The sequence below is a fragment of the Dendrobates tinctorius genome, unplaced genomic scaffold, assembly GCF_039654945.1.
Source record: "Dendrobates tinctorius isolate UK_male_01 unplaced genomic scaffold, ASM3965494v1 ptg000241l, whole genome shotgun sequence".
In the NCBI taxonomy this organism is placed as follows: Eukaryota; Metazoa; Chordata; class Amphibia; order Anura; family Dendrobatidae; genus Dendrobates; species Dendrobates tinctorius.
In genome coordinates this window covers 21589326-21602194 of record NW_027361908.1, presented here as the reverse complement: position 1 = coordinate 21602194, position 12869 = coordinate 21589326, and the positions used below count along the sequence as shown (strand labels likewise).

The 12869-nt window shown below is 51.5% G+C and overlaps 1 protein-coding gene across 1 annotated transcript in view; it reads right to left on the bottom strand.

The window, feature by feature from the left end:
- The window catches only part of LRRIQ1 (leucine rich repeats and IQ motif containing 1), a 267121-nt gene extending 261523 nt beyond the window's left edge, over window positions 1-5598 (bottom strand). The window contains exon 1 of the mRNA XM_073556994.1: window positions 5427-5598. Coding sequence (XP_073413095.1) covers window positions 5427-5549 — 123 coding nt within the window. The 5' untranslated portion in view covers window positions 5550-5598. The remainder of the gene's footprint in view (window positions 1-5426) is intronic.
- Between the last annotated feature and the right edge of the window lie 7271 nt (window positions 5599-12869).

The window sequence follows — 12869 nt, the reverse complement described above, 5'->3', positions numbered from 1 at the left end:
GAAAATGGTTTGAGAGAAAGCACTGGAGACTTCTAAGGTGGCCAGCAATGAGTCCAGATCTGAATCCCATAGAACACCTGTGGAGAGATCTAAAAATGGCAGTTTGGAGAAGGCACCCTTCTAATATCAGGGACCTGGAGCAGTTTGCCAAAGAAGAATGGTCTAAAATTCCAGCAGAGCATTGTAAGAAACTCATTGATGGTTACCGGAAGCGGTTGGTCGCAGTTATTTTGGCTAAAGGTTGTGCAACCAAGTATTAGGCTGAGGGTGCCAATACTTTTGTCTGGCCCATTTTTGGAGTTTTGTGTGAAATGATCAATGTTTTGCTTTTTGCTTCATTCTCTTTTGTGTTTTTTCATTTAAGACAAATTAAATGAAGATAATAATACCAAAGAATTTGTGTTTGCAATCATTTTCAGGAAGAAACTGAGTATTATCTGACAGAATTGCAGGGGTGTCAATACTTTTGGCCACAACTGTATGCTTCTCTAAGTATATATGCTTCAAACATAAAGACACCAAATGTAAGTTTTTGGTGAAGAATCAACAACAAGTGGAACACAATTGTGAAGTTGAATGAAATTTATTGGTTATTTTAAATTTTTGTGGAAATTCAAAAACTGAAAAGTGGGGCGTGCAATATTATTCGGCCCTTTTAACTTAATGCTTTGTTGCGCCACCTTTTGCTGCGATTACAGCTGCAAGTCGCTTGGGTTATGTCTCTATCAGTTTTGTACATCGAGAGACTGAAATTCTTGCCCATTCTTCCTTGGCAAACAGCTCAAGCTCAGTGAGGTTTGATGGAGATCGTTTGTGAACAGCAGTTTTCAGCTCTTTCCACAGATTCTCGATTGGATTCAGGTCTGGACTTTGACTTGGCCATTCTAACACCTGGATACGTTTATTTGTAAACCATTCCATTGCAGATTTTGCTTTATGTTTGGGATCATTGTCTTGTTGGAAGACAAATCTCCGACACAGGCTCAGGTCTTTTGCAGACTCCAACAGGTTTTCTTCAAGAATGGTCCTGTATTTGGCTACTTCCATCTTCCCATTAATTTTAACCATCTTCCCTGTCCCTGCTGAAGAAAATCAGGCCCAAACCATGATGCTGCCACCACCATGTTTGACAGTGGGGATGGTGTGTTCAGGGTGATGAGCTGTATTGTCTTTACGCCAAACATATCGTTAGGCATTGCTGCCAAAAAGTTCGATTTTTGTTTCATCTGACCAGAGCACCTTCTTTCACATGTTTGGTGTGTCTCCCAGGTGGCTTGTTGCAAACTTTAAATGACACTTTTTATGGATATCTTTGTGAAATGGCTTCCTTCTTGCCACTCTTCCATAAAGGCCAGATTTCTTCAGTGTATGACTGATTGTTGTCCTATGGACAGACTGTTCCACCTCAGCTGTAGATGTCTGCAGTTCATTCAGAGTGATCATGGGCCTCTTGGCTTCATCTCTGATCAGTCTTCTCCTTGTTTGAGATGAAAGTTTAGAGGGATGGCCGGGTCTTGGTAGATTTGCAGTGGTATGATACTCCTTCCATTTCAATATGATCACTTGCACAGTGCTCCTTGGCATGTTTAAAGTTTTGGAAATCATTTTGTATCCAAATCTGACTTTAAACTTCTCCACAACAGTATCATGGACCTTCCTGTTGTGTTCCTTGGTCCTCATGATGCTCTCTGTGCTTCAAACAGAACCCTGCGACTATCACAGAGCAGGTGCATTTATACAGAGACTTGAATACACTCAGGTGGATTATATTTATCATCATTAGTCATTTAGGACAACATTGGATCATTCAGAGATCCACAATGAACTTCTGGTGCGAGTTTGCTGCACTGAAAGTAAAAGGGCCGAATAATATTGCACGCCCCACTTTTCAGTTTTGGAATTTCCACAAAAATTTAAAATAACCAATAAATTTCGTTCAACTTCACAATTGTGTTCCACTGGTTGTTGATTCTTCACCAAAAATTTACATTTTGTATCTTTATGTTTGAAGCATGATATGTGGGAAAAGGTTGAAAAGTTCCAGGGGGCCGAATACTTTCACTACACACGCACACACCTGTTGCTTATAGGAAAATCTACAGTGCAGGGATGACACCACAGTACAGGCTATAGCAGCGGTGTCACAATCTCCCTGGAGTAGCAGAAGAACAATTCCAAGTTAGATCTGGTATTGCTTTCTGTCATCTTTGCTTGTAGCAGGTTTTTGCCTTGGGCTACGTAGATTCCCATAATGAGCTTTTGGTGAGTTTTTTTTGTGCTGCATATTTTTGAAAAAAATATATAAAGTGCTCTCAGTGAGAGAAACAAAATAGGAATCTTGTGGGTATGATACCTTTTAATGGCTAACAAATAATAGTGAATGTTACAAAGCAAGCTTTCGGGACTGCTTACGTCCCTTCATCAGGCTGATATAACAAAATATTTGAAGAAACCTTATTTATATACAGTATAAAGCCCAGGCATGGTGTGATACATGGACATTTCAATAAACAAACAATGAGCTTGAAGAGAGAATCCTTAATTAAGATTAGATAGTGTGAAAGTTCTACCTTCGGGAGTTCTACTTCTTGAAAAAAATAACATGTTATAGTTAATGGGTGCAGAAAATCTGCAACATCAAAGAATCACCAAAAGCTCATTGTTGGAATGAATGTCGCCTTAGTGGCGATTCTTAGGTATATTATAGTTTACCATTTTTTAACCTCAATTTTATAAACAAAATCAACAATAAATTGTAATTCTATGAGTGACTTGTGATGGAAGTTTTTGGACAAGTTTGGTGGAGCCGATCAAGAAGGACACAGATAACACAAGGAAGCACGTGATGGCGGGACACCGTCACACGGATGACAAAAGGAAGCACGTGATGGAGGGATATGGTCACACGGATGACAAAAGGAAGCACGTGATGGAGGGAAACGGACACACGGATGACAGAAGAAAGCACTTGACGGAGTGACATGGACACACGGATGACGGGAGGAAGTACGTGACGGAGGGACACGGAAACAGATGACGGGAGGAAGCACGTGATGGAGGGATACAGTCACACGGATGACAAAAGGAAGCACGTGATGGAGGGGTATGGTCACACGGATGACGGGAGAAAGCACGTGATGGAGGGACACGGTCAGACGGATGAAGGGAGGAAGCACGTGATGGAGGGACACGGTCACATGGATGACAGAAGAAAGCACTTGACGGAGGGACATGGACACACGGATGTTGGGAGGAAGTACGTGATGGAGGGACATGGACAAACGGATGACGGGAGGAAGCACGTGACGGATGGACACTGACACACGGATGACGGGAGGAAGCACGTGACGGAGGGACACTGACACACGGATGACGGGAGGAAGCACGTGACGGAGGGACACTGACACACGGATGACGGGAGGAAGCACGTGATGGAGGGACACGGTCACACGGATGACAGCAGGAAGCACGTGATGGAGGGACACGGTCACACGGATGACGGGAGGAAGCACTTGATGGAGGGATACAGTCACACGGATGACAGAAGGAAGCACGTGATGGAGGGACACGGTCACACGGATGACGGGAGGAAGCACGTGATGGAGGGACACGGTCACACGGATGACGGGAGGAAGCACGTGATGGAGGGACACGGTCACACGGATGACGGGAGGAAGCACGTGATGGAGGGACACGGTCACACGGATGACAGAAGAAAGCACTTGACGGAGGGACATGGACACACGGATGACGGGAGGAAGTACGTGACGGAGGGACACGGACAAACGGATGACGGGAGGAAGCACGAGATGGAGGGATATGGTCACACGGATGACAAAAGGAAGCACGTGATGGAGGGATACAGTAACACGGATGACAAAAGGAAGCACGTGATGGAGGGGTATGGTCACACGGATGACGGGAGGAAGCACGTGATGGAGGGACACGGTCAGACGGATGACGGGAGGAAGCACGTGATGGAGGGACACGGACACACGGATGACGGGAGGAAGCACGTGACGGAGGGACACGGACACACGGATGATGGGAGGAAGCACTTGATGGAGGGAAACGGACAAACGGATGACGGGAGGAAGCACGTGACGGAGGGACACAGCCACACGGATGACGGGAGGAAGCACGTGACGAGGGACACGGACACACGGATGACGGAAGGAAGCACGTGACGAGGGACACGAACACACGGATGACGGGAGGAAGCACGTGACGGAGAGACACGAACACACGGATGACGGGAGGAAGCACGTGACGGAGGGACACGGACACACGGATGACGGGAGGAAGCACGTGACGAGGGACACGAACACGCGGATGACGGGAGGAAGCACTTGAAGGGACACGGACACACGGGTGACGGGAGGAAGCACGTGACGGAGGGACACTGACACACGGATGACGGGAGGAAGCACGTGACGGAGGGACACGGACACACGGATGATGGGAGGAAGCACTTGATGGAGGGACACGGACACACGGGTGACGGGAGGAAGCACGTGACGGAGGGACACTGACACACGGATGACGGGAGGAAGCACGTGACGGAGGGACACGGACACACGGATGATGGGAGGAAGCACTTGATGGAGGGACACGGACAAACGGATGACGGGAGGAAGCACGTGACGGAGGGACACAGCCACACGGATGACGGGAGGAAGCACGTGACGAGGGACACGGACACACGGATGACGGAAGGAAGCACGTGACGAGGGACACGAACACACGGATGACGGGAGGAAGCACGTGACGGAGAGACACGAACACACGGATGACGGGAGGAAGCACGTGACGGAGGGACACGGACACACGGATGACGGGAGGAAGCACGTGACGAGGGACACGAACACGCGGATGACGGGAGGAAGCACTTGAAGGGACACGGACACACGGGTGACGGGAGGAAGCACGTGACGGAGGGACACTGACACACGGATGACGGGAGGAAGCACGTGACGGAGGGACACGGACACACGGATGACGGGAGAACCCCTTTAACCCACACACGCTGCTCCATTATCTCTCCATACCTACACCGTACACCACATACATGAATAGGCGGCTGACGAAAACATAAAGCACATTAATCATGAAGCTCTGCCTAAATAAGAATAAAACAGCTTTATTAATGATGTACGCCATTTCCCAGCTCGCCTATTGCACCGCGACGCAGATCCAGCGCTCAGTCAGCGGTATAATGAGGCAGAAACCAATGCAATAGTCCCCATAACAATAAGGGCTCAGCGCTCTACAGAGCGGAGAAATGAAAGCGGACCTGTGATTGGTGGAGCTCTGACATATGACAGGTATGGCAGCTGTGCGGCCCACGGTTTCCTAGCAACGGATGAAACAATCTCCAGCCTCGCTGTAACCGGCTTCCTTCCCTCCCGCCGCCCGCACATTCTCACCTCTTCCTCGCCAGATTTTGTAACGCTGCCGTATTCTTCCTCGGGGTCCTCCTCCGGTGAATCGCTCTCCGCATTCTCTGACATGGCTAACCGGCTAAGTTCAAGCTCGATATCATCCTCCATGTTTGCCTACTCACGTGATCACTGTTTAGTGAGGGAGGGGGAAAGGGGGAAGGACCGTGGTGACGTCTGACAGAACTTACTGTCAGACTCAGGGACATTGATGGCCAGTCAGGTCTCTTGGAGGTGAGAGCCTGTAATAAGTGCTTTGTTGGTGTGTAGCAAGAGTGGCCATGGCGGAGAGCCAGGGAGAGGCAGCCCCCAAACACTGAGTCTCCCTATAAGAGGAGGCAGGGGGTGTCCCCCAATAACTAGCATCTCAGTGCCCCTGTAATCAGAGCCTCAGGAGTCAGGGCCCATGCTTAGGGAGTCCCAGGAGTCAGGGCCCATGCTTAGGGAGTCCCAGGAGTCAGGGTCCATGCTTAGGGAGTCCCAGGAGTCAGGGTCCATGCTTAGGGAGTCCCAGGAGTCAGGGTCCATGCTTAGGGAGTCCCAGGAGTCAGGGCCCATGCTTAGGGAGTCCCAGGAGTCAGGGCCCATGCTTAGGGAGTCCCAGGAGTCAGGGCCCATGCTTAGGGAGTCCCAGGAGTCAAGGTCCATGCTTAGGGAGTCCCAGGAGTCAGGGTCCATGCTTAGGGAGTCCCAGGAGTCAGGGTCCATGCTTAGGGAGTCCCAGGAGTCAGGGCCCATGCTTAGGGAGTCCCAGGAGTCAGGGCCCATGCTTAGGGAGTCCCAGGAGTCAGGGCCCATGCTTAGGGAGTCCCAGGAGTCAGGGTCCATGCTTAGGGAGTCCCAGGAGTCAGGGTCCATGCTTAGTCCCAGGAGTCAGGGCCCATGCTTATGGAGTCCCAGGAGTCAGGGTCCATGCTTAGTCCCAGGAGTCAGGGTCCATGCTTAGAGAGTCCCAGGAGTCAGGGTCCATGCTTAGAGAGTCCCAGGAGTCAGGGACCATGCTTAGGGAGTCCCAGGAGTCAGGCTCCATGCTTAGGGAGTCCCAGGAGTCAGGGCCCATGCTTAGGGAGTCCCAGGAGTCAGGGCCCATGCTTAGGGAGTCCCAGGAGTCAGGGCCCATGCTTAGGGAGTCCCAGGAGTCAGGGCCCATGCTTAGGGAGTCCCAGGAGTCAGGGCCTATGCTTAGTCCCAGGAGTCAGGGCCCATGCTTAGGGAGTCCCAGGAGTCAGGGTCCATGCTTAGGGAGTCCCAGGAGTCAGGGTCCATGCTTAGGGAGTCCCAGGAGTCAGGGCCCATGCTTATGGAGTCCCAGGAGTCAGGGCCCATGCTTAGGGAGTCCCAGGAGTCAGGGTCCATGCTTAGTCCCAGGAGTCAGGGCCCATGCTTAGGGAGTCCCAGGAGTCAGGGTCCATGCTTAGTCCCAGGAGTCAGGGTCCATGCTTAGAGAGTCCCAGGAGTCAGGGACCATGCTTATGGAGTCCCAGGAGTCAGGGTCCATGCTTATGGAGTCCCAGGAGTCAGGGTCCATGCTTATGGAGTCCCAGGAGTCAGGGTCCATGCTTATGGAGTCCCAGGAGTCAGGGTCCATGCTTATGGAGTCCCAGGAGTCAGGGTCCATGCTTAGGGAGTCCCAGGAGTCAGGGTCCATGCTTAGGGAGTCCCAGGAGTCAGGGCCCATGCTTAGGGAGTCCCAGGAATCAGGGCCCATGCTTAGTCCCAGGAGTCAGGGCCCATGCTTAGGGAGTCCCAGGAGTCAGGGTCCATGCTTAGGGAGTCCCAGGAGTCAGGGTCCATGCTTAGGGAGTCCCAGGAGTCAGGGTCCATGCTTAGGGAGTCCCAGGAGTCAGGGTCCATGCTTAGGGATTCCCAGGAGTCAGGGCCCATGCTTAGGGAGTCCCAGGAGTCAGGGCCCATGCTTAGGGGTCCCAGGAGTCAGGGCCCATGCTTAGGGAGTCCCAGGAGTCAGGGCCCATGCTTAGGGAGTCCCAGGAGTCAGGGCCCATGCATAGGGAGTCCCAGGAGTCAGGGCCCATGCTTAGGGAGTCCCAGGAGTCAGGGCCCATGCTTAGGGAGTCCCAGGAGTCAGGGTCCATGCTTAGGGAGTCCCAGGAGTCAGGGTCCATGCTTAGGGAGTCCCAGGAGTCAGGGCCCATGCTTAGTCCCAGGAGTCAGGGCCCATGCTTATGGAGTCCCAGGGGTCAGGGTCCATGCTTAGGGAGTCCCAGGAGTCAGGGTCCATGCTTAGTCCCAGGAGTCAGGGCCCATGCTTAGGGAGTCCCAGGAGTCAGGGTCCATGCTTAGTCCCAGGAGTCAGGGTCCATGCTTAGAGAGTCCCAAGAGTCAGGGACCATGCTTATGGAGTCCCAGGAGTCAGGGTCCATGCTTATGGAGTCCCAGGAGTCAGGGTCCATGCTTATGGAGTCCCAGGAGTCAGGGTCCATGCTTATGGAGTCCCAGGAGTCAGGGTCCATGCTTAGGGAGTCCCAGGAGTCAGGGCCCATGCTTAGGGAGTCCCAGGAGTCAGGGCCCATGCTTAGGGAGTCCCAGGAGTCAGGGTCCATGCTTATGGAGTCCCAGGAGTCAGGGTCCATGCTTATGGAGTCCCAGGTGTCAGTGTCCATGCTTAGGGAGTCCCAGGAGTCAGGGCCCATGCTTAGGGAGTCCCAGGAGTCAGGGCCCATGCTTAGGGAGTCCCAGGAGTCAGGGTCCATGCTTAGGGAGTCCCAGGAGTCAGGGCCCATGCTTAGGGAGTCCCAGGAGTCAGGGCCCATGCTTAGGGAGTCCCAGGAGTCAGGATCCATGCTTAGGGAGTCCCAGGAGTCAGGATCCATGCTTACGGAGTCCCAGGAGTCAGGGCCCATGCTTAGGGAGTCCCAGGAGTCAGGATCCATGCTTACGGAGTCCCAGGAGTCAGGGCCCATGCTTAGGGAGTCCCAGGAGTCAGGGCCCATATTCAGAGCGTCTTAAGAGTCAGCGTCCAAATGCAGAGTAGCAGGAGTCAGTACCCTTAGGCCCCCTTCACAAATTCGTACTAGGTCCTGTTTTTAAGGACTGCAAATACAGATGCACTTACAACCATTTTATTCAATGATGGTACGCGCATGTCAGAATTTTCACATGGACCCACAGACGTGTCAGTTTTATATCAGCAGTACAGACAAAATGTGGATTTTGTGACTATAAGCAGAGTCCTAGGATTCAGCGTCCATAAAAAGGTTCCCAGGAGTCTGAGCCCCAGGAATCAGCACCTATAATAATATTAATAATCTTTATATAGCGATAACATATTCCGCAGCATTTACAGTTTGCACACATTATCATCACTGTCCCCGATGGGGCTCACAATCTAAATTTCTCAGTATGTCTTTGGACTATGGGAGGAAACTGGAAAACCCAGAAGAAACCCACACAAACACGGGGAGAACATACAAACTCCTTACAGATGTTGTCCTTGGTGGGATTTGAACCCAGGATTCCAGCACTACAAGGCTGCAGTGCTAACCACTGAGCCACCGTGCTGCCCATAAACAGAGTATCATGCAGTTAGCGTCCATAAGTAAAGCCTCAGGATTTATAAGCAAAGTCCCAGGAGCCTTGGCCCATAACCAGCAGCACCCAAGGAGATAGTGTCCATATGCAGAACCCTGGAAGTCTGTGTCCATAAGCAGTCAGCACTCATAGGCAGATCCCCAGGAGTCTGCCTGTAAGCGGAGTCTGTGCCCATGAACAAAGTGCTAAGAGTCAGTTTCCATAAACAGAGCCCCCAGATGTCAGTGCCCATAAATAAAGTCCCAGGAGTCAGAACCTGTGGCCGGTTGCACAGGGGGAGGGAGGCTGTCAACTTCGCTCACCTCGGGGGAGGGGAGAGAAGGACCCAGCAAGGATCGGCTGTCTGGCACCACCATTTGCCACAGGTCAGTCAGGGAACAGCACTGAGGACAAATAGTCGCCAGAAAGGCTTCCCTTATAGGTGCGAATTAATGAGGCGCTTCCAGTGAGTGGGGATATATATATAAACCTCCTGGCCATCACTGCCAGAGTTCCTCACTAAAACAGTACAGTTTGCTGCCACCAGTTCCTCGTACGAAATAAGCCCTGTCTGACAGCAGGCTAAAGGGGGCTTTACACATAGCGATATCGCTGTAACGTCACCGATTTTGTGACATAGTGATATCGCTATGTGTGATACCTACCTCCGACCGGCTCCCCCGCTGTCTGTCGCTGATCGCGAGAGAATGTCCGGCTCCATTTCTCGTCGTCTGCTTCCTGCTGGACTTCCTGCTGTGACGACGAGCGACGCGTGGAGGCGGGCGGGAGGACGTCAGGATCGCTGTGTGTGAAAGGTGAGTATCGTGCGCTGCGTCGCTGCTGCATCGCTGTGAGATCTTTCTGTGTGAAAGCGATCATTTAGCGATGCACCAGCGATCCTGACCGGGTCGGATCGCTGGTGCATCGCTAAATGTAAAAGGGCCTTTATATCAGGTCAGAAACCAACCCGGGTAGCGTATAATAACCAACAGAACGTGGGGATTTGTGTATTGAGATAAAAGAGCATCCCAAGATTAATTTTATATTTAATCGCCAAAAAGGCACACTAAAAATATACAGGTATACAGCTCTGGCAAAAATTAAGAGACCACCACATCAAAACCCTGTCATGGGCAGCCCAATCTCCAGACCTGAACCCCAATGAAAACCTCTGGAATATAATCAAGAGGATGATGGATAGTCACAAGCCATCAAACAAAAAAGAACTGCTTAAATTTCTGTGCCAGAAGCAGGGTGAAAGACTGGTGGAAAGCATGCCAAGACGCATGAAAGCTGTGATTAAGAATCATGGTTATTCCACAAAATATTGATTTCTGAACTCTTCCTGAGTTGAAACATTAGTATTGTTGTTTCTAAATGATTAGGAACTTGTTTTCTTTGCATTATTTGAAAGCACTGTTTTTTTTTTTTAAATTTTGACCATTTTTCTTTGTCAGAAAAAAAACCCCAAAATTTATTGCTTGGAAATTCGGAGACATGTTGTCAGAAGTTTATACACTAAAAGAACAATTTACATTTTACTCAAAAATATACTATAAGGAGAAAAATCAGACAAACTGAACATTTGAAAGTGGTATCTTAATTTTTGCCAGAGCTGCATATATATACAGAACAATATACAAGTATGCAGTCAAGACTCTAGTACAAGGATAGGGTACAGGTAGGCTGCAATTACCGTGTTATGTAGCATGTGACCATAGGGAGGCACTGATGGATCACAGGTCCAAATCTTAGTTACGTGGTTCCCTTGGCCGCGTCAGATAACGGTCCTGTTACCAGTAGAAAACTCAGTCCAAAATGAGGGCCTGCCTTATATCTCTTGGGCTGCTCCCTTCCACACTCTGCTCCCACCCCTGTTATTGTGCAGCCTCTCTTCTCCCATTTCTAAGAATATGATTTTGTGTCCAGAACTGTGGATGGCCCATAACTTTCCGCCTGAAGATCTGAATGGGTTGGCGGCGTTGCTACTGGGTTCCGCTGGATTTTATCTACGCATAGAGACTAAATATGCCCACCATATGTAATTCATGGTAGCTATGCTTTATAGCTCAATAACGCAGATTGCTACAGGTGACTGCCGGGCACGGGCATGTGGGGGAAGGAATGTCGATTACGATTATGTGTTTGGCTAGTCTCAGAAATATTGCATTCTGTTATAGGTCATTTTCCAGATTCAATACCTCAGAGACTTGCTGTGACCTATAGTGCCACGCTGTCTTCATGTGCCATAAGCAAACCACCAGAAATCAGAGCCAATAAGCGGAGTCTGTGTCCATAAGCAGAGCCCCAGGAGTCAGTGCCTGTAAGCAGAGCCTCAGGAGATACTACCTGTAAGCAGGGCCCCAGGAGTCAGTGCCGGTACGCAGGGCTCCAGGACTCATTGCTTGTAAGCAGGGCCCCAGGAGCCAGTGTCTGTAGGCAGAGCCCTTGGAGTTGGTACCTATAACTGGAACCCTTGGAGCCAGTGCCTGTAAGCGGAGCCCCAGGAATCAGTGCCTGTAAGCAGAGCCCCAGGAGCCAATGCCTGTAAGCAGGGCCCCAGGAGTCAGTGCCTGTAAGCAGGGCCCCAAGAGTCAGTGCCTGTAAGCAGGGCCCCAAGAGTCAGTGCCTGTAAGCAGGGCCCCAAGAGTCAGTGCCTGTAAGCAGAGCCCCAGGAGTCAGTGCCTGTAAGCAGAGCCCCAGGAGCCAATGCCTGTAAGCAGGGCCCCAGGAGTCAGTGACTGTAAGCAGAACCCCAGGAGTCAGTGCCTGTAAGTAGGGCCCTAGGAGTCAGTGTCTGTAAGCAGAGCCCCAGGAGTCAGTGCCTGTAAGCAGGGCCCTAGGAGTCAGTGCCTGTAAGCAGAGCCCCAGGAGTCAGTGCCTGTAAGTAGGGCCCTAGGAGTCAGTGTCTGTAAGCAGAGCCCCAGGAGTCAGTGCCTGTAAGCAGGGCCCCAAGAGTCAGTGCCCGTAAGCAGAGCCCCAGGAGTCAGTGCCTGTAAGCAGAGCCCCAGGAGTCAGTGCCTGTAAGCAGAGCCCCAGGAGCCAATGCCTGTAAGCAGGGCCCCAGGAGTCAGTGCCTGTAAGCAGAACCCCAGGAGTCAGTGCCTGTAAGTAGGGCCCTAGGAGTCAGTGTCTGTAAGCAGAGCCCCAGGAGTCAGTGCCTGTAAGTAGGGCCCTAGGAGTCAGTGCCTGTAAGCAGGGCCCTAGGAGTCAGTGCCTGTAAGCAGAACCCCAGGAGTCAGTGCCTGTAAGCAGGGCCCTAGGAGTCAGTGCCTGTAAGCAGAACCCCAGGAGTCAGTGCCTGTAAGTAGGGCCCTAGGAGTCAGTGTCTGTAAGCAGAGCCCCAGGAGTCAGTGCCTGTAAGTAGGGCCCTAGGAGTCAGTGTCTGTAAGCAGAGCCCCAGGAGTCAGTGCCTGTAAGTAGGGCCCTAGGAGTCAGTGCCTGTAAGCAGGGCCCCAGGAGTCAGTGCCTGTAAGCAGAGCCCCAGGAGTCAGTGCCTGTAAGTAGGGCCCTAGGAGTCAGTGTCTGTAAGCAGAGCCCCAGGAGTCAGTGCCTGTAAGCAGGGCCCCAAGAGTCAGTGCCTGTAAGCAGAGCCCCAGGAGTCAGTGCCTGTAAGCAGAGCCCCAGGAGCCAATGCCTGTAAGCAGGGCCCCAGGAGTCAGTGCCTGTAAGCAGAACCCCAGGAGTCAGTGCCTGTAAGTAGGGCCCTAGGAGTCAGTGTCTGTAAGCAGAGCCCCAGGAGTCAGTGCCTGTAAGTAGGGCCCTAGGAGTCAGTGCCTGTAAGTAGGGCCCTAGGAGTCAGTGCCTGTAAGCAGGGCCCTAGGAGTCAGTGCCTGTAAGCAGAACCCCAGGAGTCAGTGCCTGTTAGTAGGGCCCCAGGAGTCAGTGTCTGTAAGCAGAGCC